A 26,408-nucleotide genomic window follows, 5' to 3' on the forward strand; every position below is an offset into this window, starting at 1 on the left:
GCTGTTTTCCTTCATTTTCTGTCCAAAACCCCACAGTTGTGCTGTACGAGTTCCTACCCCACGCTCAGGGCACTCTTAGGTGGCTTAATTTGAATTTCCAAGGATTTGGGAACCACCTCCCTGCAATATTTCCACCCTTTTTACTGCATGAAATATTTTAATGCTCTTTGGGGGTTTTTTTGATTTCAAAATTCTGTGTATTTTAGTAATCCCTCCTTACGAGAAACGAGGCTTCCTGTGAGATGATGTTGATGACAAATATTGGTGTAAATTTATATATAAAGCAATATAAATATGTGTTTCAACAGAAGTTTTGGAGGTTATGACATCATGAACTTCCAAGCTGTGGCTGGGATTTTGGGGCTGTGTGAGGGAAATTCCCCATCCTGCAGAAAATCCCTGTGTTCCTGCTGGAATAGGTGTGTTCCCATGGCATGATAACATCTCTGAGGGAAATGCATTTAATAACTGCCCTTTAGACAGAAAGGGAAGCTGGGAAATGGAGGCTTTGATGAGTGCTGGTTGGCAGGGGTGTTGGAAATGGCTTTGAACTGCTCTGAGGGGGCACAATTTGCAGGAATTCCGGGCAATAACCCCCAGGATTCCTGTGTGGCACCCACAGCACAGCCTGGAGAGTCCCTTTGTCCCTTTTTTCTGTCTTTCCTGTTCAACCAGGACCATTTTCCACGACAGAAACCCCTTTGAAGGTTTTTATAAGGGAGGTATTTCTAGAGAGGACCAACTGAGAATTTAAAAGCATTTTCAGGCCGTTTCTATCGACTTTATTCGTTGGCTTTGCAGTAAAATCGAAGGGTTCAGTTACTTCTGCTGAGCCTGAGTGTTTGAAATGAGTAATTTCAACATTTTTTGGGTGTGTACACCCCTAAAATACTCCTGTATAGGAGGTTGTTTTCCCTGCAGCCTGTGAGGAGGCTGCTTTCCCACGTTTTAGAGCAGCTCCCTGGAGCACAGAGTGCCTGGCACTGCTTTAAAGCATCAAAAATGTGCCTGTCCCAGATTAAATCAGTGTGTTCTTGCTGTTCCTCGGGATTCCTGGAAGGTTCCCTGGCATTTGAAGATGAGAATTGCTGATGCACATCAAGCCCTGGCAGGGGGAACCTCGAGGCCATTTGTTACTGCTGGAATTTGTCCCTCACAGAGGCTTTTGTGGGACAGATTTTGGGTCATTCCTATGGAAAGGGCTTGTTCTTGTCAGGGAAATCTAAAATATTTCACTCTCCTTTGGGAAGAACAGTGAGTTTTCATCCTGAAAAAGACAATCCCTGAAAACCCAACTCCAACACAAAGGGCTAAACAAGGGGGTTTTGTTTAAGGGTCTGTGTTGGAGAATATGGACATGGCAGGGGGTGGAACAAGATGAGGTTTAAGGTCCCTTCCACTCCAAACCATTTTGGGATTTTGGGATTCCATAAATACCTGATATGACACAGAGCAGCCTGGGATCATTTATCCAGCTTCCAGCAAAGGGTCTAGAAATGCCCTAAATGGGATATTCCTAATTCCTGCTCTTGCTTGAATAATGTTCACATGTTTTTGGAAGCTTTTCCTGAGGAGCTGAGCAGTTCAGTGGTGTTATTTTGTCTTCCCCTGGTGCTGTTCTGCTCTGGCTCTTGGCAGCTTGAATTCTATTCCATATTTCTCTCAGTAAGCCAGAGATGGGCTTAACTTCTCTAAATTTAGTGAGAATACCAGCACAAGATCTTCATTTCAGCTTTGAATTATAAATCTTGGTCCCAAATGCGTGGAGGGACAAAGACCAGCAACATCCGTGCTCTCCACAGAAATCCCAGGGGATAAAGGCAGGGCAGCAGCTCTGCCCTTGCTCTGAGAATCAGAATAGAAGAATATCATCAGAATAGAAGAATATAAGCCTATAATAAGAGTATAATCAGAATATAAGAATATAATCAGAATATAAGAATATAATCAGAATATAAAATACTTTATAAGGCCGAGGGGAGGGCAGCAAGGAGAGGAGACACATGGATTTTGGGGCATGAATTTCATATTAGAGAACATGATTTGTTTGTTTTCAGAAGATTTTCCCACTTAAATTTAAAGAACCATTGCCAGCCTGGAATATATGCATGGCCTAAAGAGAGGGCTTGGTGTTAAGAATAGAAATAAAATGAATAAAATGATGAATTTCCAGCCCTGGGATGTTGCCATAGGAGGGCCAGGGAACTTCCTGGTGCTGTTTATTGGAATTATTTATTGGAATTAATTGTTCTGTAAAGGTCAGTCAAATATTCAGGTGCATTGAGTCCCACTGGGTCAAGGACAGAAAAGGGGTTTAAGACCCACCTAATGTGACATATCTGCAGGAAATTGGGAGCAGAGAGAGCCAAGGGTTTGGGGAGGTTCCTCCAGCTCCAAACCTGCCATTATCCAGCAGGATATCCCTGGAATATCTCATGGATAACAGGAGACTCTGCTGTGGTTTGGAAAATAATAGGGTTGAGCCATCAGGATGTTCCTGGAGCTGTTTTTATATTGGGGGATTTATCATCAAATGGGAGGGGGGAGTTTTGATATTGGTCCAGATCCCCCAAGACCCCTATTTTGTGAATCCCTGAATCCTCCAAAGTGCTCCAAAGTGCCTTTCCCTCCCTGGATCCTGTCCAGGGTTCCACCCCCTGGACCATCCCATCCTCCAGCAGCAGTGACATTATCCCAAACAAATGCCATTGTCCCAAACATCAGCATTGAAAGGATTTGCAGCCCTTTTAGGCCCCCAGAATTTTTGGGGAGGGCTCTGGAGCAGCATCCACGGGGTATAATTTGGTTATTTCTGGGCAAATCAATATTTTGTCTTTTTGCTGTGCTGCTGCTCGCTGCTGATTGCCCTGTAATGACTCCTTTATGGGATGTCTTTTAATAAAGGCAATTGGAAAAAAATAATAATAGTCCTGGCAGGAATCTCTTCCAGCTCTAAGAGTCTGATTTAATAATGAAAACCTCATTTATTCTTAAGCCTTATTCTTGTTTATAGAATTCCTTAAGCATTTTTAATTTTCTGTTGTATTCTCTAAATGTTTTTTTTCCCAGTTGGAGAATGCCCTGTAAACTTGCTACTCAGAAAGGAGCTCATGTGGCTTTGGGAAAGGGTATTAAAAATAATCTCTGCACCAGGAAAAAAAAGATTATTCTTTAGAATAATCCAAGTAGGCCAAAGCAGGGCCGGGGGAAGGAAGTGTGTGCTCTGACAGGGGTAAGATGATGCTTATTTGGGATTTCTGGCAGCTGTTGGAAGTGCAGAAGAGGACACAGAAATGGGGATTTCCTCAGGGATGTGACAAGTTCTTGGGCTCTGAAGTTTGTGTTTGACTGTTGTGGGAGTTCCTATAGGAGATGAGTCAGGGGCAGGGAGGGTTAATTCACTTGTATCTTAGTGTGGTTCCAATTAAAAATCTTTCTTGATGGAAAAAAACTGCTGGGCTGGAGCCCCTCTGCTCTGGAGCCAGGCTGGGAGAGCTGGAGGGGTTCCCCTGGAGAAGAGAAGGCTCCAGGGAGAGCTGAGAGCCCCTTGCAGGGCCTAAAGGGGCTCCAGGAGAGCTGGAGAGGGACTGGGGACAAGGGATGGAGGGACAGGACACAAGGAATGTGTTCAAACTGGTTTAGATGGGATATTGGAAGGAATTGCTGGCTGGGAGGGTGGGGAGGCCCTGGCCCAGGTTGGGCAGAGAAGCTGTGGCTGCCCCTGGATCCCTGGGAATGTCCAAGGCCAGGTTGGACGGGGCTTGGAGCAACCTGGGCTGGTGGAAGGTGTCCCTGCCCGTGGCAGGGGGTGGCACTGGATGGCATTTAAGGTTCCTTCCAGCCCAAACCATCCTGGAATTCTGTGGGTGCTTTCCCAGGGACAGCAGATCATTAACAGCAACCTCACCCTGCCCGTGTGGGAGGTCTCACCTCCAGCTGCAGGATTCCAGGTGGAGCAGAGCATTGGAACACATGGAAATGAACAGTTTTATCCCAATCCCTCCTCTGGACTTTGGCATCCCAGGGCTGTGTGGGCTTATTTGGGTCCGGGGGCTGGTTCGTGCCTGGGAGGTTATTTTGGAAGTACAGGGTGACATTGGAATTAATTCTGCATGTTGGGGAGTGGAATTTGGGGAATATAAATCCCTAATCAGCTGGCAAGCAGACAGAAAAGCTCTGTGTGCTTTTCAGGATTCCTCAGCTGTGTGAGTGCATGAACTCATTGGAGGAGCAGAGTTTGCTCACAAATTGTACTTAAAATGTATTTGTGTGGTTGCATTTTTCCCTTTCTTTGGGCTGCAATAATTTGCTCTATGTCAGGGTTCTTAGGATTCCATAGGGAAAATATTCAAGATATACCAGTTCAGTTGATTTCATTAGAGAGATTTTTGGTATTAGGTTTCTGAGGGTATTTTTCTCCTGTTTATTACTTACACATCATGCATTCCAGAGCCTGTGTGTAGAACAGATCCCTGAAATCCCACAGTCCTTCCTATCCCACAGGATAGGAACTTGTGGAAAGCAGTCAGGATGTTCCTGGAGCTGTTTTTATATTGGGGGATTTATCATCAAATGGGAGGGGGGAGTTTTGATGTTGGTCCAGATCCCCAAGACCCCCTGTTTTGGGAATCCCTGAATCCTCCAAAGTGCCTTTCCCTCCCTGGATCCTGTCCAGGGTTCCACCCCCTGGACCATCCCATCCTCCAGCAGCAGTGACATTATCCCAAACAAATGCCATTGTCCCAAACATCAGCATTGAAAGGATTTGCAGCCCTTTTAGGCCCTTTTACATGGGAGCATCCAGGAAGGTTGATGTGTTCGGGTTTCTTAAATAATATTGAAAAAAGTCTTTTTTTATGAGAAGAGGGTGCAGGTTCACTCCCATTCCTGTTCCAGCTGTCACAGGGAGCAGGTTGCACCCAGGAAAGCCAAAAATGGGCTTTCCAGGTGTCCAGGAACAGATATTTTTCCAATGGTGGCGTGGCAGGAATTTCCTGCCGGGGAGAGCAGCAGAACTGGTGGGGAAGTTGTGGGTCCCCCTTCCTGAGCTGCCCAGTTCCTCCCAGTTGTTTGTGAGCACACCAGCTGTGTGCATTTTGGGTTTCTTCCCTGCTCCCTTGGGGGCTCTTTGTGTTGTTTGGGATCCATCAGCCCGAGGTCCCCCCTGAGCTGCCCAAGTTGTCCCCGAGCAGCCAAACCTGGGGTGTTACAAACAGGGACCCTGGGATGTTGTCCTTGCTGAGCCCACAGAGCCACAGCATTGCTCATGCTAATGACATTAGGGGAAAGGAGGCAGCCCTAATTAAATCAAATCTGCATTAGGTTGCCCTGGTAACTCAGGGCTGTGTCAAGGAGCTCTGATTACAAGGCTTCGCCAGGGTTCCTGTGCAAACCACCCAGTGGCTCCTAAACTTGGTGGTTCATCACCAGGAGGGGCCTGGTAATAAAGAATTAAATTATACTCACATATATATATAAAAATGTGTGTGTATGTATAATATATATAATATAAATATTATATACAAGATAAACATCATGTATTTTATATATAATACATAGTATATTACAAATATTATATGTTATTGCATATGTGTAATATATGTATAATATATGTAACATAATATATATTATATATACAATTATATATAATATATAATATAATTATATGAATATCATATATGATTACATATAATATATATAATATAATTATATATTACATATAATTATATTATATATAAAATATACAATGAAATTATATATAGTATCTATAATATATAATGATATATAATTTAATATAAAATATATATACTATATAAATATAATATATATAAATATATGTAATTATATATAAAATATATATTATAGAAATATATAATTATATATAATATATAAACATATATAAAATATAAGCATGTATCATTATCTATAATATATAATAATATATATCATTATATATAGAATTATATATGTTATATATATTATCTATTATATATAATTATAGATAATATATAATTTATATATATATTTATTTTATATATAATATATAATTATATATATAACTATATATAGTATATATAATTATATATATAACTATATATAAATATATATAAAATTTTTGTATCTGTAAAAGTTCTTCCCTGTTTCCTTAAACACGAAATCCCAGAAAATCCATGCCCTGCACTACCCCCTTAGGGGTGACCCCTTTCTCAGTGGGATGGGGTCAGAGAGCCAAGTGACCCCTTCCCACCCGCTCCCCCCTCGCAGTTAAAGTCTCCCCCGTTTCTCTGCCATCCAGAGCTGTATCCCTGAAGTTCCCGTAAAACCTGCCCTTAAAATTCCCGGGGAGATAAGTGGGGTGCTGCCCTGGCTGTGGGTGCCCCCGTGCCAGGGTCCCTCTGACCGGGGCTGTGCCGTTCCCCGCAGGTCTGGCAGTGCGGGGGCTCCCTGGAGATCGTCACCTGCTCCCACGTGGGCCACGTCTTCCGCAAGGCCACCCCCTACACCTTCCCGGGGGGCACCGGCCACGTCATCAACAAGAACAACCGCAGGCTGGCCGAGGTCTGGATGGACGACTTCAAGGACTTCTTCTACATCATCTCCCCAGGTAGGGCAGCGTTCCCTCGGCAGCGTTCCCTCACCATCGTTCCCTCAGCATCGTTCCCTCAGCATCGTTCCCTCAGCATCATTCCCTCAGCATCATTCCCTCAGCATTGTTCCCTCAGCATCGTTCCCTCACCATCATTCCCTCAGCATTGTTCCCTCAGCACTGTTCCCTCACCATCATTCCCTCAGCATCGTTCCCTCACCATCGTTCCCTCACCATCGTTCCCTCAGCATCATTCCCTCAGCACTGTTCCCTCACCATCATTCCCTCACCATCGTTCCCTCAGCATCGTTCTCTCAGCATCGTTCTCTCAGCATCGTTCCCTCACCATCGTTCCCTCACCATCGTTCCCTCACCATCGTTCCCTCACCATCATTCCCTCACCATCGTTCCCTCAGCACATTCCCTCAGCATCGTTCCCTCAGCGCTTTTCCCTCGGCGTTCCGGTCTGGGGAGCTGGGAAGGGGAGGTGTGAGGAGCACATGGGGAGGTGTGGACGTGTCGTGGTGTCATGGAATGGTTTGGGTGGGAAAAGCCCTCTTAGATCGTCGAGTCCAACCATCCCCCAGCGCTGCCAAGGCCACCACTGACCCCTGTCCCCGAGTGCCACATCCACGTGGATTTTAAATCCCTCCAGGGCTGGGGACTCTACCTCTTCCAGGATTTGATGACCATTTCCATGAGGAATTCTCCCGATATCCCACCTGAGCCTCCCCTGGCACAGCTGGAGGCCGTTCCCTCTCCTCCTGTCCCTTGTTCCCTGGGAGCAGAGCCCGACCCCCCCCGGCTCCCCCCTCCTGTCAGGGGGTTGCAGAGCCAGAAGGTCCCCCCTGAGCCTCCTTTTCTCCAGGCTGAGCCCCCCCAGCTCCCTCAGCCCCTCCTGCTGCTCCAGCCCCTTCCCAGCTCCCTTCCCTTCCCTGGACATGCTCCAGCCCCTCCGTGTCAAACCCTCTGTGTTCTGTTCCCAAGGAAAAACACCTTAAGGCCCCTCCTCTCCTGCAGTTCCCAGGGTTTTTTTTGGAACATTATTCCCATAATGTTCATTTGCAGCCAAGCAGGGAAGGTCTCTGAACCCAGAATTTGACCAGGTTATCCCTAAAATCCCTGAAGGTCCCTGGGCAGGCTGTCAGTGGGAGAGGCAGCAGAGATGCTCTGGGTCATGGAAAGCAGGAGCCCTTGGGAGCTCAACCCTCAGTGCCAGGAATTCCCTTCAGGAATTCCCTTCCCTGCAGGTGGTGGAGGGCAGCCATGGAACGTGGAAGTGATTGTTGCTGGTTTATTGTGTGCTCTGGGATAATTTCCCCGTTTTTCCTTCTTTAAAGCTCCTTCCAGTTGAAATTCTGCTGCAGTAGAGTCAGTTTAAATTTTCAGTGTCACCAAGAAGTAAATAATACCTGTGGGAGTTTTTAATTTCATCTCCTCTGTTGCAGCTCAGCTCATTCCAGCTGCACTCCTGCTTTTTTTCCACAAGCTGTTTTGGGGCTTGGATTTTTCCAGGGGTTCAGGACATCTCAGTCAGTGCTCGAGTGCCAGGATTTAATTCCAAGCTGGGAATCACTCTGGGTTTGTGCTCCTGTTATCCCACATGTCCTGTGGCTGCTCAGAAAACATTTTGGATCCATCCTGGAAAACCCTTAGGAAGGGGAAAAAAAATTAAAGCACCATAAAAATAACTCTGCACATCTTAAGTGCCCTGTTAGTGGTGTAAAAAAGGTATTTGTGTGTCTATACCTTAGATATACATTAAATATAGAGCTGGAGAGGGACTTGGGACAGGGGCCTGGTCTTTCTGTGAAGAAAAACCAGCATTCCCTTCTGAAACGAGCCCAAATCAGCTGAAATTTGGTGCTTCTGAAAGTGCCCTCCCATCTTTACAGTCACACATTCCCATGTTTGCCCAAGGGTTTGATACAAAATTCCAACAGAGAACCCCTGGACACGATTTCATTGAAAGAAAAGGGTGAAATCAGGTCAATAAAAGTGGTGTTGGCAGAACAAGGTTTGTGGAATTCAAAATTTCCTGCCTGTGGCACAGGAAAAAGCTTTGGTATAGGTGGTCCTGGTATTTTCTGCTCTCTTTTGAAGGTATTTATTAATATACTGTATTAATTGAGTGTTAAAATGAGATAATGATGTTGCCCAGGATTGAGAAGCAAAGATTTTGAAAACAAAATTATCATTTTAACTGAAAACTCTCCATAAAAATGCACAGGAAATAGTAGATTTTTTTTTAAATAGGTCATTCCTAAAGATCAGAAATTGTTCCCAATATTTTTAATCTGCTTTTTTACTCTTTTCCCTTCATTTATTAATCAAAAAAAAAAGGGAAGATCTCTGCATAATTCTGCTTGAGAACAAAGCAAGTTGCATGTTAGTAATTAGGTCTCTGAAGCTGTTATCCATCAGCACAGACTCATCTTCCCACTCTTCCCCTGGGACCTGATTAATTGGATTCCTCAGTGGATATCCCAGGAGAGAGAGGAGCCAATGGTTCTTCCCAGTGAAGGGTATTAAATATCTCTCTCAGCATGATTAGGGTGCACACCCAATAATTGTATTCCAAATTAAAATCTGATCAACAGAGTTGCCTGTAGAAACAGAACAGTGCTGAAGAAGAGCCCATCTGAAATTTTTGGGGGTCTTGCACATATTTTAAACTGGTGCCTTTCCTTATCCTTGTGTGTGGGTAAGAAAAACCTCTTTATTTCTGGGAGCCTTGGATGCGACCATGGATGTGCTGCCTGTTTGTTGCCACGTGCTGAGATGAGTCAGGAACTAGAATTTTTAATAAATCCAACCTAGACTGACAAAAAAAAAAAGGGAAGAAAAATCCCCAAATATCCCTGCAGTGCTGAGGAACACTTGTCTGTTTGGTTTAGGGTAACACTACACTGACAGGGAGCTTTGGGCTTTCCTTGGAGCCTGGCTCAGAGCTGCAGCTCCAGCCACGAGCCAAATAATTCAGGAGGGCTTAAAAAAAACCCTCAGAAATGCTGGATACACTCGAATGGGATTAAAGGAGGAAAGAAAGGCAAGGGAGGAATTTACTCTGTAAAACAGGAGCTGCTGTGTGGCCCTGTCCCAGCTGGAGTCAGTGGTGGGAGCCACATTTAAGATGAGATTAAAATGGTCCTGGGAGGTGGGAATGGGAGGGATTTCCCTCCTAAATCAGGACAACCCGTTGCAATTGTCTGACTGCAAAAAGGGTTTTTTCCCTGCCTGCTTGGGAAGGCTCCATGCCCAGAGGGGAGTGGAAATCTCAGAGCCACAAAAGAACATATTCCTTTATTTTCAGCAATTCTCTCTCCTTCCCCCCATACCAGGCTGTTATTGGCACCTCTAGCAAGGGGTTCATTTCTTTCATTAACAGCAGCTCATCTGTGTAATTAGCAGTCAGCCTGCCACTGGTTTGACTTTAAGTCATCAAATGATCAGTGGAAATGATGGGGATCCACAGCCCAGGGGCACACTCCAGGTGCTTCTTTGCTCTTATCCCAACTTTCCACAGAGATACTCCCAGGGCTGGAGCCCCTCTGCTCTGGAGCCAGGCTGGGAGAGCTGGGGGGGCTCACCTGGAGGAGAGAAGGCTCCAGGGAGAGCTGAGAGCCCCTTGCAGGGCCTAAAGGGGCTCCAGGAGAGCTGGAGAGGGACTGGGGACAGGGGATGGAGGGACAGGACACAGGGAATGGCTTCCCACTGCCAGAGGGCAGGGAGAGATGGGATAGTGGGAAGGAATTGCTGGCTGGGAGGGTGGGGAGGCCCTGGCCCAGGTTGCCCAGAGAAGCTGTGGCTGCCCCTGGATCCCTGGAAGTGTCCAAGGCCGGGTTGGACGGGGCTTGGAGCAACCTGGGCTGGTGGAAGGTGTCCCTGCCCATGGCAGGGGCGGGAGTGGGTGGACTTTAAGGTCCCTTCCAGCCCAACTCATTCCATGATTCCAGGATTAGCTCTCTCCCTTGACTCCTGGGATCAGGAGCTGGTGATCCAGGTGTTCAGAGCTGAGCTCCAGCCAGATGTGCCCAGAGTGACTTCTCTGCTCACGTTGTTTTCCCTTTGAATCCACTGAAAATCCCCTCAGGAAAACAACCACTTCCTCCCAGGCTTTTCCAGCCCCCGGACTGTGGCAAACCTCTCATATGGATTAAGTTTTCCAGGTGTTACTCTTACAGAAATGAAACTATTCTCAGTTCTTCTATTTCATTCCAGATTTTTTTTTTTCCCTCCATCTTTACCAACATGGATTAACATCTCCTTGCTCAGCAGTGGCACATTTTGCCAAATTTGGAGCTGTGCCCTTGTCTGCCCATTTTCAGGATATGCCTATTAGGGGAGGAAAAAAATCAGGTGTAATACGAGCCAGCAACCATTTAATTTGTGCTGCAAACACATCTGCTGCTCCCTGGAAACAATCTGCTGCCTCCCTGAGATATTTTAAATCTGTTCTTTCTGCAGCTTCCCCTGGTGTTTCATTCCTTTGTTGCACCCAAGGACGTTTTCCTTGCGTTTCCTTATTTAAGTGGGAGCAGACTTGAGTCATTCCTTATTTTTATGTTTCCTGTGAGTCCCATCGATTATTCAGCAAGTGGGGACAATAAATAGGGATTGATTTATAATGGCCTGGCTTTAAATGGAACAGGAGGGAATAGAAAGGGTTGCTGGGATCCATATAGATGAGGTCCTTGCTTGGAGACAGAGCAGGGGGTGTGTGCAAGTTGGTGCAAGATGAGGAGAATATATATAGATATATATAGATAAATATATAAATATTTATAGATATAATATAGACATATATAAATACATAAATAAATATTTATTTTATATATATAAATATCAATAAATATAGATATATATAAATATATATAGATAAATATATAAAATAAAGGAGCTTTGGGATCAGGGAATGTGAGTTTAGGAAAGAAAGGGAAGACACTTGGAAGGGAAAGGGGGCTGATGCCCAGTGCCAAACACCCCAGAATCTCCCCATCTCAACATCTGTTAGGATGGAAAACCAGAATTTATTTTGCTGGAGTTTGTTTAATTACAGAAATTTCAGTGTGAAGTTGAGTGGGATTGAGTGGGAAAAGGTTTGTTGCTTTCTCTACCCAGGAATTTCAGGGCTGAAGCGAAAGGTGGGAATGGAAATTCCTGGGAGGGTTGGGAAGTGGAACAGAAACAAGGTGTTTTCCCAGGGGTGTTTTCCCTGAGAGCTGGTGGCTCTGGGCTGGTTTGGAACTGGAACCTTTGGGTCCTTTTGGGGTGAATCAAGAAGGACACACAAAGCAAGGGGACAGCCCTGAGATGTTGCCACTCCATGGGAGCCCAGGTTTGGTGCTGAGGGGGTTCAGTTCATGTAAATTAAACCAGTGACAGTGTAATTGCCATTGGGAAAACCAAAATATTAACTAAGAGTTGACCTTTAGATGCTTTTTTCCCCTGAACAGTCCAGTGGAACTCTGGGATCAATGCCCTTGCTTGCAGAGCAGCTGCTAAATTGCCTCTGTTTCTTTGGGGGGAAAAGCATGAAAACCCTGGAATCCTTTGAGACTTGGATAAAACCTCCCCAAACCCTTCCTGAGTGTCCTGCTCAGAAGATGCCCTGGGAGCTGCAGATTCCACTCCTGTTCAGCCCCTCCAGCAGCTCTGCTAGAGGACAGCACCTGGATTTCCCCTGGATTTGATTTCCCTTCGCTCCTCCACCACCCCAGAAGTCCTTGTGATTTAATTTCTCTCTCTGAGTTATGCTTGAGTGTTTTATTGGAATATTTCCACTCGCTGGAGTTTATCATTTCATGCTTCCCCAGAGCCTGAGCAGGTGCCACTTAAATTCCCTGGCACCAGGCAAGAACGTGGGGCTCCTGAGGAGTTTTTGCTGCTGGAGCATCAGTCGCTCCTGGCCATTGTCATCAGGATAAAGTGCTTCCAGCAGCACTTGGATTTAGCCTGGAGCAAGAGTTGGCAGCTGTATTTCAGTTAATTATCCAGAATTACATCTCCTACAATTACACTGTGATACATAAACCTGGTTTGTCAGAGATGTAACCAGCAAATATTTGAAATGTGGGCATGAGGAGGGATCCAAAATAAGTGTTTTGGGTAGTAATGGACAGTTTTAGTGGGGTTTGTACTGAATTTCTCTAAAACTTGCCATCACCTTTAAGGTGTGATTTCCTGACAGAATATTCTGCTACCCTTGGAGCTTCACTTGTGTGACAGTTTCAAAGTAAGATCCCATAAATAATGGGAAGTAGAAGATGAAGGAAATGCAGGATGGATTTCAGAGATAAATCTGAGAGTGTTGTCCAAACTGTTCCAGATGAGGGCTGGGAGTTGCTGCTGCTTTGCCAACCCTGGTTGGACCACAGCTCTCATCCAAAATGAGATTTAACTCGGCTACAGGGAATTTTTGACTTGCTTTTGGTTCACTTGGAAGTGTCCAAGGCCAGGTTGGATGGGGCTTGGAGCAACCTGGGCTAGGGGAAGGTGTCCCTGCCCATGGCAGGGGGATGGAACAAGATGAGCTTTAAGGTTGCTCCCAACCCAAACCATTCCATGATCATGGGATGATTTAATTTTATATAATGATTTAATTTGGTATAATCCTCAGTGAGGCTGACATCCCTCCCATCCCACTGCACCCCAATCCCAGCAGGTGGACATGGATAACTGGGAGCTGGTGCCGGCTGGAGGTGGCTCTGGGATGGTCCAAAGGGGATTTTGCTCAGCTCTTCTCTCCCTATTCCAGGTGTGGTGAAGGTGGATTATGGAGATGTGTCCGTCAGGAAGGCCCTGAGGGAAAGCCTCAAGTGCAAACCCTTCTCCTGGTACCTGGAGAACATCTACCCCGACTCCCAGATCCCGCGGCGCTACTACTCCCTGGGAGAGGTACGGGATGGGCACGGGGGTACGGGAAACTGGGAATGCAGGGAACCAGGGATACAGGGAACCAGGAGTGCAGGGAACCAGGGATACAGGGAACCAGGGATGCAGGGAGCCAGTGAGAACAGGGAACCAGGAGTGCAGGAAACCAGGAGTGCAGGAAACAAGGAATGCAGGGAGCCAGGAGTGCAGGAAACCAGGGATACAGTGAACCAGGAGTGCAGGAAACAAGGAATGCAGGGAACTAGGAGTGCAGGACACCAGGGATGCAGGGAGCCAGGAGCACAGGAAACAAGGAATGCAGGGAACCAGGAGTGCAGGAAACCAGGGATACAGGGAACAAGTGAGTGCAGGAAACAAGGAATGCAGGAAATCAGGAGTGCAGGAAACAAGGGATGCAGGGACCTAGGAGTGCAGGAAACCCGGAATGCAGTGAACCAGGAGTGCAGGAAACCTGGAATGCAGTGAACCAGGAGTGCAGGAAACATGGAATGCAGTGAACCAGGAGTGCAGGAAACAAGGGATGCAGGGAACAGGTGAGTGCAGGAAACAAGGAATGAAGGGAGCCAGGGATGCAGGAAACAAGGAATGAAGGGAACCAGGAGTGCAGGAAACAAGGAATGAAGGGAAGCAGGAGTGCAGGAAACCAGTGAGTACAACAAACCAGTAAGTGCAGGAAACCAGTAAGCAAAGGAAACCACTAAATAAGGGAAACCAGTAGTACAGGAAACCACCGAGTACAGGAAACCAGTAACTGCAGCAAACCAGTAGCACAGAAACCAGTAAGTCCAACAAACCAGTAAATGCAGCAAATGAGGAGATGCAGGAAACCAGTAAGTCCAACAAACCAGTAAGTCCAGAAGACCAGTTTGACAACCCAGTGAGTGCCCTGAGCAAACAGAGCCATCCCCGAGGAGTGAGGAGGCTTTGGAGAAGGGCTGAAGTGCTGCTGGTCACTCCTGGATATTTATCTTGATTATTCTGGGCAGGGGGTACTTTCTCCAAGCCTCTTTTAAGGGGGAGTTGCTAAATTGCACCGTTAAAAATTCACCTGTAAGCTGAGTGTACATTCCAAATGCTCACCGTCCAGATTTATCTTTGAAATGGAGCAGGGGATGGGAAAAGTGAGGTTTGGGACTAATATTTTGACATAATGAATGTGCAGCAGTTGAAGGGGACTTTCCATCATCCCTTATCGTTCAAAAACAGGCTAAAAAAAAAAAGCTTTTTTTGGGCTTTTTTAAAAAAAGAAACATGTTTGTTCACTGAGTGTTTTCCAGCCAGGCTGCCTGGAGCTGAGGATCACAGACATTCCTAATAATGTCATGGTTTTGTGCCACCAGGAGCTGAAATCTCTTTAAAATTCAACTGTTAAAAATACCCTATTGAGTTGTACCTACGCTGACTTTTCAAAGCTCTTGAATGGGTTGATTTAAGGATAGAATAACAATCAAATGAAAAAAAAATGGCTTTTTTTTTTTTTTTTTTTTAACGCCCAGGAAAGTAATTTCCCATTGAAACTTGCCATTGTAGCGAGAAATAAAAGGCACTGTTGGGTTCCCAGTTAAATTATGGCAAAATAAAGTGAAGAGTGGGCTTACAGCAAGGAAAGAACTCGTCTAACAAGTGTCAAATAACGTGGGTTTGTGCCACATTGTCGGGCTGCAAAACAGAGCTATGAGAAAGTCAGAAAACAGTTATTAAAACACCTGATTTTTGCCGAGGTGGCCTCAGTTTCTATGGCAACAGCAGTTCAGGGGCTGGGAATTCAAATTCCTGCTTGGCTGTTCCAGCTGCTGCCGGTGGAGCAGGAAAGGGGATTTGGAGCCCCAAAGCAGCAGGAATGGGCAATTTTTAAGCCATCAGAAGTGCATTTTTCAGTCTTTTTTTTTTCCTTTTCAGTGGAGATTTAGGCAGGATTTGAACCATCCCACCTGGCAGGGCAGCAGGGGGGTGACCAGGCTCCTCCTCAGCTCAAATCCAAGGAAAAATGATGCTCCAAACTCACTCTGGAGTACAGGGCAATCTAAATATAAGGAGGATTGAATGAGATTTCCCTCAAATGCTTTTCACACTTACACTTAATATATAGCTTAAAATCTCATTATACTCCTTGTAATTATTGTATTTATTGTCACCTTCTTTTGGGAGGGTGATATATTTACAATTTTCAACAAATAAATACATTAAAATAAATCAATACCTATATTTGAGTGCACAGAAAATGTACTTTCTGCTGATAGAAACACGATTTTTTTTCTGCAGAAATGTGGCATTTACAGACATTCCTTTCAAGGGATATTTCACCTCTTTTCTTCCTCCAGATCAGGAACGTTGAAACCAACCAGTGTTTGGACAACATGGGCCGCAAGGAAAACGAGAAAGTGGGATTTTTCAACTGCCATGGAATGGGAGGAAATCAGGTAAAGCAGGGGAAAAAAGAGGAAAGGTGTGGGTTTTGTGAAATAATTGGTTCAGAGTGCTTTGAGAGCTGAAATGTCACCCAGGTAGGGCTGGGGGCTTGTCCTGGGCACCCTCACTGGTCCTTGGTTCATGATAAAAAATATTAGCGAAAAATAGCTGTGTAATTTTTATATTAAAAGATACTATTTTATAGAAAACATTATGTTTTCTATAAAATACTATATTTTATGGACACATTTTTAAATTTAAAATATCTATTCGAATTCTATTTTATATGCAAATAATGTAAAAGAATCAGTGAACATTCCAAAATATTTTGCATTTGAGTCAGAAGAATTTTAGGACAACTCAGCCATTTCTTTGAGCCTTTTATTTTGTCTTATTCTGTTTTATTTTGTCATATTGGCCATTTCATGTAATTCCAGCTCTTGAGTTCTCTCTCTGGTGTCTGGAGTGTTTCTGTGGGTTGCAGTGGATCTCTCCCCGTTTCCCCCCTTGGTGCTGAGCACCAGGCCAAGGGAGTTCCTGGCACTGGTGGTTGGAGGTTGAGGCAACAGCAGAACAGGTTTTATAGGAATTTTCCAAAATGTGAAGGTTGTGCAGCCCTGGCAGGGGCTGGAACCCCCATCCCTGGAGGAATGTTTTACCTGTCACACTGGGATGTGTGAAATGCATTCTTTAATTAGCTATAAAATGCATTCTGTCCTCACCTTCTATTTTTAGGTGACATTAATATCATTGTCTCTGTAATTAGTATCGGTGGGAGTTTTACACCAGCTTAATTAGCATTCACTTTTCTTCTTAACGTGGTGACTTTCCCAAACCCAGCTTCCTTAATGGTCAGTTATCCGTGGAATCAGAGAATCCCGGAATGGTCGGGTCGGAAGCCCTTAAAGCTCATCCCATTCCAACCCTGACACCTCCCACTATCCCAGGTTGCTCCAAGTCCCATCCAGCCTGGCCTTGGACACTCCAGGGTTCCAGGAGCAGCCCCCAGGAGCAGCCTGGAGTTCTGTGACCCTCTGTGGCTCCATCCCTGTGTTCCAGGTGTTCTCCTACACCGCCGACAAGGAGATCCGCACGGACGACCTGTGCCTGGACGTGTCGCGGCTCAACGGGCCCGTCCTCATGCTCAAGTGCCACCACATGAGGGGCAACCAGCTCTGGGAGTACGACGCCGAGGTACCCAGGGGGTCAGGGACAGCCCAAGGGATGGGGGTGTCATTGGCAGAATCCCGGGATTGTTTAGGCTGGAAAAGCCCTCCAAGGTCGCAGAGTCCCCCCTGTGCCCGATGCCCCCCTTGTCACTGAGTGCCACGGCCAGGCCTTCCCTGGACACCTCCAGGGCTGGGCACTCCAAACCTCCCTGGGCAGCCCCTGCCAAGGCCTGACCACCCTTTCCATGAGAAATTCTGCCTGAAAGAAAAATTTCTCCTTCTAGGCTGACTGGACAATTGTTAAAATGTGTTGCACGTGAACACTTCCCAGCCAGAAGGATCCTTTGCATCCTTGTCTGGAGAACTTAATCTGGGCTAAGAAGGAGCCTCCAAGATGTGCTGTGGCCTGTCAGCTCCCACCCAGGTGTTCCAGAGGATTTAGGGGGAAAAAAAACCCCTAGAAATTCCATTCTGGCCCAAGTATAAGAGCCTTTAACTGCAAATGCCACCAGAAAAACTCAGCATAATTCTCTCTCATCTTTATTTTTGTTGCCTTATGGAAAAGCCCTCCCAGCCCATGGATCCCCCCTGTGCCCGATGCCCCCCTTGTCACTGAGTGCCACGGCCAGGCCTTCCTGGGACACCTCCAGGGTGGGCACTCCAAACCTCCCTGGGCAGCCCCTGCCAAGGCCTCACCACCCTTTCCATGAGAAATTCCTCCTGGTGTCCACCCTGAGCCTCCCCTGGCCCAGCCTGAGGCCGTTCCCTCTCCTCCTGGGGCACAGCCGTGTCCCTGACCTGGCACAGGGGGCTGGGGGTGTCTGGTGCCACAGCACAGCCTGGGCAGGGCAGGGCAGGGCAGCCAGCAACCAGCTTTTGAGCTGCTTTTTAATTTTCCATGTAATAATTCCGTAAATTTTCTTTTTCGGAGGGGTAAAAAAGCCAGTTATTGCTTAAAAAGGCTCGTTTCCAGCAGCTGGTGTTGTGCTTTCTTACCAAATCAAAGAAGTATTTTGCAGTTTTTAAATAAATGAAAAGCATATATTCATATTCATAATATTTATTATGTTTTATTACACAAAATCTTTTTTTAGTTATATTTCATTAAGCAAGATCTATTTTTTTAGTTATATTTCATCAAACAAGATCTGTTTTTTTAGTTGTATTGTATTAAACAAGTTCCTTTTCTTTAGTTATATTTCGTTAAACAAGATCTATTTTTTTAGTTGTATTTTATTAAACAAGTTCCTTTTTTTAAGTTATATTTCATTAAACAAGATCTATTTTTTTAGTTATATTTCATTAAACAAGATCTATATTTTTAGTTATATTTCATCAAACAAGATCTATTTTTTTAGTCATATTGTATTAAACAAGTTCCATTTTTTTAGTTATATTTCATTAAACAAAATCTATTTTTTTAGTTACATTTTATTAAACAAGATCTATTTTTTAGTTATATTTTATTGAACAAGATCTATTTTTCTTTTTTAGTTAAAGTCTTTTCAGCTTATTTCTGTTGGCTCTTAAAGATAATAAGATAAGAAAGGTGGTGGACTATGGTGAGGTTGAAAAATTGATACAAAATACGTGTAAATTTATCAGGATTTTATGGCCAAATAATCCTTCTTTTTAAGTTAGACAGGAGAAAGCAGATTAAAATCAAAATTTCTTCATGGAAAGGGTTATCTGGCTCTGGCACAGAAGTCCCTGCAATAATTGATTTTTAACCAGTTTTTAGTTGGTTTAAATAGACATTAAGGGCCTTCCCAGAGGCTGAGGATGTGGAATTGGGGTCGCAGATTCCAGATCCATCCCCACCTTAAAATTCCAGGTTTTCACACTCTGAAGTTGGGAGATTCCAAGTTCAGCTCAGTTGATACCTCGAGGGATAAACTGAAAAAAAATGTTGATTTAAAAAATACATTGTCCTGGCATCTCTCCATGGCTGCAAAGGTAGAACAATACTGATGGATTTGAGACACACAATCTTTTGAAAAGTATTTCCAGCATTTCCCAGCAATGGCTCTTTCACCTTTTTCTGCCTGGAAAACTGGAATTCTGCCAACCAAATACAGCCCTTTTAAGGCAGGAAACAGGCTGGTTTTTCTCTTAAATTGAGTGTTTCAGCCTCCCAGTGGAGAGTTTCTCAGGAGCTGTGTAGAACCCAGCTCAGCCATGAGATGGAGCTCACAAAACAGAAATACTCCGGGTTTTTACAGCAGGATCTCCCAGGGTTTGCTGCTGTTCTGCTGTGGAACAGCCCATTGATTTCTATACCTCTGTATTTATTAACCAAGTATTTTTGTTGTCAGTTTTACTCTCAATATTCAGCCTTTAGCTTCCCTTCTTCCCTTTCATTTCAGTATTGCTGTTTATTGGTGTATTTTTAGGCTCCAAACATACCTAATATTCAGGATTTTTTCCGGAGAAAACAACCAGCTTGTGATATTTTAATATTTTTTCCCAAATAGTTACAAGGCATTGCCTGAATCCCTCGTATCCATTAACTTGGTTTTTTAGTGAAATTAATTATTACCTTTGTTTGCTTATTCAGGACTTGGCTGGAGGGGATTTTGGGGGGTTAGTCTGTGGTTTCAGACCATATCCCTCCTCCTGCTGAAGGTATTCAGGAGTAAAATGGACAACAGGGCTGGGAATGTGAATAACCATTAAAATGGATTTCTCAGTACCGATTTTCATTTGTATTGATTTCTTGCTGTTGTTAAATGTTTGATAACGTTCTAGTTTAGTTTAATGGGTGATATTTAAATGTATAAGACATTCTAGGCCAGCTTGGAGTAGCCTGAGCCAGTGGAAGCTTTGAGGTCCCTTCCCACCCAAACAATTGTGTCATTCCATGATTCCATGACATGATTCCTGCCCTTTCCCAAGCTGCCCGTCCCTCCCAAGGGCAGCTCCATCCCTCACCTCTGCCAGTGGGATGTGCCAAGCAGGATTCATCCAAAGGCTCCCTGTCAGCATTTTTACATCACATTTATAATGGAGAAATGTGTTTGCTTTGGAATGGGGTGGGAAATGAGGAGGGGGATCAGCAGAAAAGATCTGGGAATTCTGTTCAGGCTGGAGCCAGAGTTGCTCCATCAGTGCCCGACCTTGCTCATCTTGGGAATTTGGGGTTTTGGTTGTTTTACCCCATATGGGGCCCTGGTCTGGGTGCAGATATTCCTGCAGGAGCAACTGGTGTTTGGCTCCAGATGAGTCCATGGAGCTGAGGTGGAAGCATGTGGAGCATGTCCAGGTCTGTGCTGCCATTCCTGGTGGTTCCCAAGTTGTGTCTCCCTGTGACATCCAGGGACACCTCAGGATTGGGACACAGCACACACCAATGAACCCAGGGAAAAATAATGCTGTGAATATGTCACAGCTGATGGGAAACACCAGGATTTATTCCTGATGGATTCCTCAGGATTTATTCCTGATGGATTCCTCAGGATTTATTGCAAGGCTGCCAGAGCTCCAGGAGGGTTTGGACAACACTCTCAGGGACAGGGTGGGATTGTTGGGGTGTCTGTGCAAGGCCTGGAGTTGGACTGGATGATCCTTGTGGGTCCCTTCCAACTGAGATATTCCATGATTTGATCCTGCATGAGCACCCCTGTTTGTCCCCAAACACTGTGTCTGTGCCAAGCTGTGGAATTTCCACTCCTGGAGAGTCGAGGGGCCTCACACGAAATGTTTGTTGATTCGCTGACTCCAATTTCCTTTTGTTTCCCCTTCCATCAGTACTTTGGGAAATGGGAATATAGCTTTGAGGTAAGTTTGGTACCAACTGCGACCCCTGTGCCAAATCCCAAACCCTGGAATAGCGTCTCCCTCCTCCTCCAGCAGTGCCTGTAGAAGTGACACCTCTTAGTGCCTTCCCATAGGTGCTCCAACGTGCCAGACCTTCTTGAGCAGCTGCTCTGGAGCCAGGCTGAGAGACCTGGGGGAGAGGAGAAGACTCCAGGGAGACCTGAGAGCCTAAAGAGGCTCCAGGAGAGCTGGAGAGGGACTGGGGACAAGGGATGGAGGGACAGGACACAGGGAATGGCTTCCCACTGCCAGAGGGCAGGGAGAGATGGGATATTGGGAAGGAATTCCTGGCTGGGAGGGTGGGGAGGCCCTGGCCCAGGTTGGGCAGAGAAGCTGTGGCTGCCCCTGGATCCCTGGAAGTGTCCAAGGCCAGGTTGGACGGGGCTTGGAGCAACCTGGGCTGGTGGAAGGTGTCCCTGCCCGTGGCAGGGGTAGGAACTGGATGGGATTTAAGGTTCTTTCCAACCCAAAGCATTCCATGTAGCAAAGTCTCTTCAGATTACCAAGATGATGCTTGGCCTTGTTTTTACCCCTGAACAATCCACTGACTTTAGGGATTTAATATAATACAAACATGCAACACAGAGATTCCCAAGTAATTTATTTATGTGCCTCTGTTTTCCCTAAAAAGAATCCCAGACAGAAGGCACAGGGAGCAGTGATACATAATGGAACAAACCCAACAGTGATGTTCACTCGAAGTGGCATTATAAGGACACTTGTCCTTGATATTTTTAGTGGCCTCTTTATACTCACACCACTTTTTCCCTTATCAAGCCAAAAACATGGAGAGGGAACGGGCAGAAGGAGCATCTCCAGCTGCCCTGGCAGCACCAGCCCTGGGGAACCTGCAGTGATGGGCAGAATTTAGGGGAGTAGAAGCTCCCCTCCATCCCAACCCACTTGGTGGTGTTGGCACCAGGAAGGAAAAGCTGGAATTGTAGTTGGGGAAAAAAATCCTTCTCTCATATGTGAATGTTTAATTCGTTGTATTTTTAATTTGATGACTCTCAAATGGGCTCAAATGGCCTCCAGAGGAGGCCACGGAGATGCTCCAGGGCTGGAGCCCCTCTGCTCTGGAGCCAGGCTGGGAGAGCTGGGGGGGTTCACCTGGAGAAGAGAAGGCTCCAGGGAGAGCTGAGAGCCCCTTGCAGGAGAGCTGGAGAGGGACTGGGGACAAGGCATGGAGGGATAGGACCCAGGGAATGGTGGTTGGTGCAGGGTATCAGTGCAGGAGGAAGTTCATTGCTCCCCAGATCCTGCTGAGCAGTGGGAATTGGGGGTTGGGGTGAGGCAACAACGGGGGAGGCAGATCCAGAGGCAGCCTTGGCTTCAGATCGTGGGGTGTGGAGTGGAGGAGTCGTGTGTGAAGCTGAAGGCTGGTTCATGCACATCCCTGTGGATCCCCCTGTGTGTGCCTGCAGCATTCCCAGCCCCGTTATCCATCAGTCATTCCCGCCCGAGCTCTCCCAGCTGTTCCCGCTGCCCGCTGGGGGTGGCACCGACCCCCTCCCTGCCTTTGCCCCTGCTTGTCCTTGGGTTCTGTTGACTCTTGCCCATGTGTGTGTGCCCTGCAGACCCACACCTTCCTGCACGTGATCACCCAGTCGTGCCTGACCCTGGGCAGGATCGAGGACGGCTCCCACGGCCCCACGGTGGAGGCCTGCAACGGGAGCCCCCTGCAGAGCTGGATCCTCAGGAACTACTCCCGCCTGGAAGTCTTTAGGAAGGTTTACTACAGCCCCACCGACTATTTCCTGTAGCTCCCAGGGGGAGGTTGGTACAGCAGCAAAGACAGGACTCACTGCTTGGAGCTGTTCCCAAAAAACTGCATCTCTGTCTTGTTTTACTGCTACACAAACCAAGACAGCAGATTGTTCCAGAACAGCATAGAATAGATGTTTAATGCTGGTTCTGCTTTGCCCTTATTAGTTCTTAGTAGTTACCATTAGTTATTAGTAGTTTTAGTCTTAGTTATTATTAGTTATAAATAATTTTAGATGAATTCAAGTGCCTGGGTCTCCTGATGTCAATGTGATTGTTACTATCTGCAGGAGCTGAAGATTCAGCCCCTCTTCCAAGACAGAAAAATAAGGCCAATTGCATCATAGTTTTCAAAAACATTCGTTTTTCACGTAATTCATAGATTTTTAATAGAATTTTCACAGAACTTTTGTAGAATTTTGTAGAACTTTCATGGCATTTTCATAGAATTTTCACAGAATTTTTCATAGAATTTTCATATGAGTTTGAAATTTCCTGATTTCAACAATGAAATTCCTGATTTCCAGTAACTGAATCCTAGAGATGTTGGTGACAGAGAATTTCAAGCCATCAATAGATAACCTGGGTCAGGTTGGGCTGTTTTGGTGTTAATTCATCTTCTCTCCCCTGTCTGGGAGGCTCCAGAATTTTCCTGCCCATCCTTGTTCCCCTGTTTGTTCCTTTGCTGTGTTTGATCATCCAGTGGATGATCTCAGCCAAGGTTTCAGTCCTGGAATTGCCTGTTCCCGTGGTTGTTGGTGTTGGGGCAGGGTCACAATCCTTGTGGAGCTGCTGGAGAGAGTCCAGAGGAGGTCACGGAGCTGCTCCAGGGCTGGAGCCCCTCTGCTCTGGAGCCAGGCTGGGAGAGCTGGGGGGTTTCCCTGGACAAGAGAAGGCTCCAGGGAGAGCTGAGAGCCCCTTGCAGGGCCTAAAGGGGCTCCAGGAGAGCTGGAGAGGGACTGGGGACAAGGGATGGAGGGACAGGACCCAGGGAATGGCTTCCCACTGCCAGAGGGCAGGGAGAGATGGGATATTGGGAAGGAATTGCTGGCTGGGAGGGTGGGGAGGCCCTGGGACAGGTTGGGCAGAGAAGCTGTGGCTGCCCCTGGATCCCTGGAAGTGTCCAAGGCCAGGCTGGACAGGGCTTGGAGCAACCTGGGCTGGTGGAAGGTGTCCCTGGAGCTTTAAGGTACCTTCCAGCCCAAACCAGCCCTCCAGCACCATCCAGCTCATTCCCAACCCCCAGCTGGGACACTGCTGTGCTCCCAGGGGTGTTCCAGGGTGTGGCCTCCCCAGCTGTGTCCAGATGTGCAGCTGCTGACCTGCCATGTGTGGAAGAGCATTTCCTTTGCACCTGACAGAGCTTTCCGTGGTTTTTAGGAACTGCAAGACCTTTTCTGAAATATTGAACTGGGAAATGCAGCATTTCTTAGCAAAAGGCTCCAGGAAGGTGTTAATTGCTGGGATTCTCTGTGTGAAATCCCTGGATCAATCCAAGGAGTGATGGAGGGAACACCCTGAGCTCAGCTGGGACTGGACCTGTCTTTTTTCATTTAAATACACAACTTGATGTTTAACTTCCCTGCATCTCTCCAGGAACTTGTTCTCCCAATGCTTTCAAAGAGATGATTTATTCCTTCAGAATAAGTTCTGTCTCCTTCTAATGTCCCCATCCCTCAGAAATACAACGTGGTGGGAGCAGAAGGGGTGGGTGTCCCAAAGGAGGAGAAATGTGTTAAAACACAAGAGTTTTCATGGAATGTATTTCCCCCAGCAGTAACTTCTGCACTGGCAGAGCTCTGCTCTGAAATGTTTCCATGTCGCTGGAGACTCAACTCCTTCATCCCAAGTGCTGTTGCTTTGGAATAGTATTTTCTGGCACTTCTTTTGCTCTTCCCTGTCCCGTTTTCCCTGGCTGGTGCAGCACAGTGGGCAGGGTGTCCTGGCTCTCTGTGAGGAGGTGAGTGGGAGCTGTGTGCTGGAGCTGTCCTGGAGCTCCCCAAGGATCCCGTGGCCGGTGCAGTGACTCAAACGGGGCTGAAATAACCCCCCCGATGCCTTTACGATTGCCAGCAGTAATTCCCTGTGTCTCCTCCCTTGCAGAAGCTCACCCTGAGGCACGTGAACAGCAACCAGTGCCTGGCAGAGCCGTCGGAGGAGGACAGGCTGGTGCCCACCATGCGGGAGTGCGGGGCCGGCCGCTCCCAGCAGTGGCTGCTGCGCAACATGACCCTGGGGCCCTGAGCTGGGCATGGCATCTCCTCCTCCTCCTCCTCCTCCTGCCCTCCTCCTGCAGAGCCCAGCCCTCTCCCAACCCCAGCAGAGCCCCAGCACTGCAGGTCTCTCTCTTTGGCTGCTCCCAGAAGCTCCTCCGAGCCTGCGAAGGATAAAGCACGTGCTGGGGCCACACAAACGTGCTCAGAGATGGTTCCAGGGACACCAGCCTGCAGCAGAGAGGTGTTGCTGTGTGTCACACACCCCCACAGGGAGGTGGCCCAGTGTAAAAGGCCTTGTGACACCAGTTGGCACTGGGAACCACCCTGGCCGGTGTGTCCCGAGCTGGGGGTGACGGTGCTGGGCTCCCTTGGCAAGGCCTGGAGGATGTTTGCTGATCTCTTGTGCCCACTGGGACCTGACAGCACCAAACTGAGCAGAAAAAGGCACCAGGCAGAGCCAAAGCCTCGTGGTTTGTGCTGGGAAAAAATGGGATCTGGTGTTTGGAAGACTGGGGAAAGGCTGCACTTAAAAAAGGAGGTGACAACAGAAGACACGGGAATGTGGAGAGGAAGGAGGGACACGTGTGGTCCTTCAGACCAGCACTGAGGGAACTGTCCTCTCCATGGGACTGGAGCTGTCCTCTCCATGGGACTGGAACTGTCCTCTCCATGGGACTGGAACTGTCCTCTCCATGGGACTGGAACTGTCCTTTCCATGGGAATGGAGCTGTCCTTTCCATGGGAATGGAACTGTCCTCTCCATGGGAATGGAGCTGTCCTCTCCATGGGAATGGAGCTGTCCTCTCCATGGGACTGGAACTGTCCTCTCCATGGGAATGGAGCTGTCCTCTCCATGGAACTGGAACTGTCCTCTCCATGGGAATGGAACTGTCCTCTCCATGGGACTGGAACTGTCCTCTCCATGGGAACGGAACGGGCTGGGGCTGGACCAGGGGCTGCAGGGGGCAGATGGAGGGACCAAAACTGTCCCTCTGGGCCCAGCAGAGCCTGGAGAGCCCCCAGCCCTGGCTGCCCTCCCCCAGCAGTGTATCCCTGTCCAGAACACAGGCAGAGCTTCAGCCCTGGATCCCCTGCACGGAGCTGGATCCGCTCCCAGTTCTGCTTCCAGAGCCGTGCCAGAGGCTGATTTCTGTGTCCTGGTGATTCTGTGGCTCAGCCCCTTTGTTGGTGTGGTCATTCCTGATGCTCCCTGGTGGGGTGTGGGGACAGGTCCTGCCCATACAGGTGACATTTCCCATCTGTTCCGGGGACATTTCCTTTGGTGACCACCCAAAATCCATCTGTTGCACTCCAGGCTGGGTTTTTGGCAATAGTCTGTGGCTTCTTATTGCTCAGAGGGCTCAAGAGACTGAAATCCCAGGGCAGCCTGATCCCAGCACGGGGAAGGGGTGAAATGTTTCCCAGGATTTCACTCCCAGTTCCTCCAGAGGTCTGTAAATGCACTGGGTCATTAAAAAGGACAGTATTTTCTGTATAATGCTCTGGTTGGTCTGGATTAATTGTGTCACATGTGGATGTAATATAAATGTATAG

General features: G+C 46.9%; 1 protein-coding gene across 3 annotated transcripts in view; it reads left to right on the forward strand.

Annotated features, from left to right (window-relative positions):
• The window catches only part of GALNT13 (polypeptide N-acetylgalactosaminyltransferase 13), a 67,509-nt gene extending 41,157 nt beyond the window's left edge, over positions 1 to 26,352 (forward strand). For 2 of the 3 annotated variants that reach the window (XM_064661753.1, XM_064661754.1), the window contains exons 9-13: positions 6,424 to 6,604; positions 13,344 to 13,483; positions 15,802 to 15,900; positions 16,949 to 17,083; positions 24,742 to 26,352. In XM_064661753.1, coding sequence (XP_064517823.1) covers positions 6,424 to 6,604; positions 13,344 to 13,483; positions 15,802 to 15,900; positions 16,949 to 17,083; positions 24,742 to 24,882 — 696 coding nt within the window. In that variant the 3' untranslated portion in view covers positions 24,883 to 26,352. Of the gene's footprint in view, positions 1 to 6,423; positions 6,605 to 13,343; positions 13,484 to 15,801; positions 15,901 to 16,948; positions 17,084 to 22,451; positions 22,651 to 24,741 lie in introns of all 3 variants that reach the window. The other variant, XM_064661755.1, reaches the window with a different exon arrangement.
• The last annotated feature ends 56 nt before the right edge of the window (positions 26,353 to 26,408 follow it).

Source organism: Pseudopipra pipra, chromosome 7 (assembly GCF_036250125.1).
Source record: "Pseudopipra pipra isolate bDixPip1 chromosome 7, bDixPip1.hap1, whole genome shotgun sequence".
Taxonomy (NCBI): Eukaryota; Metazoa; Chordata; class Aves; order Passeriformes; family Pipridae; genus Pseudopipra; species Pseudopipra pipra.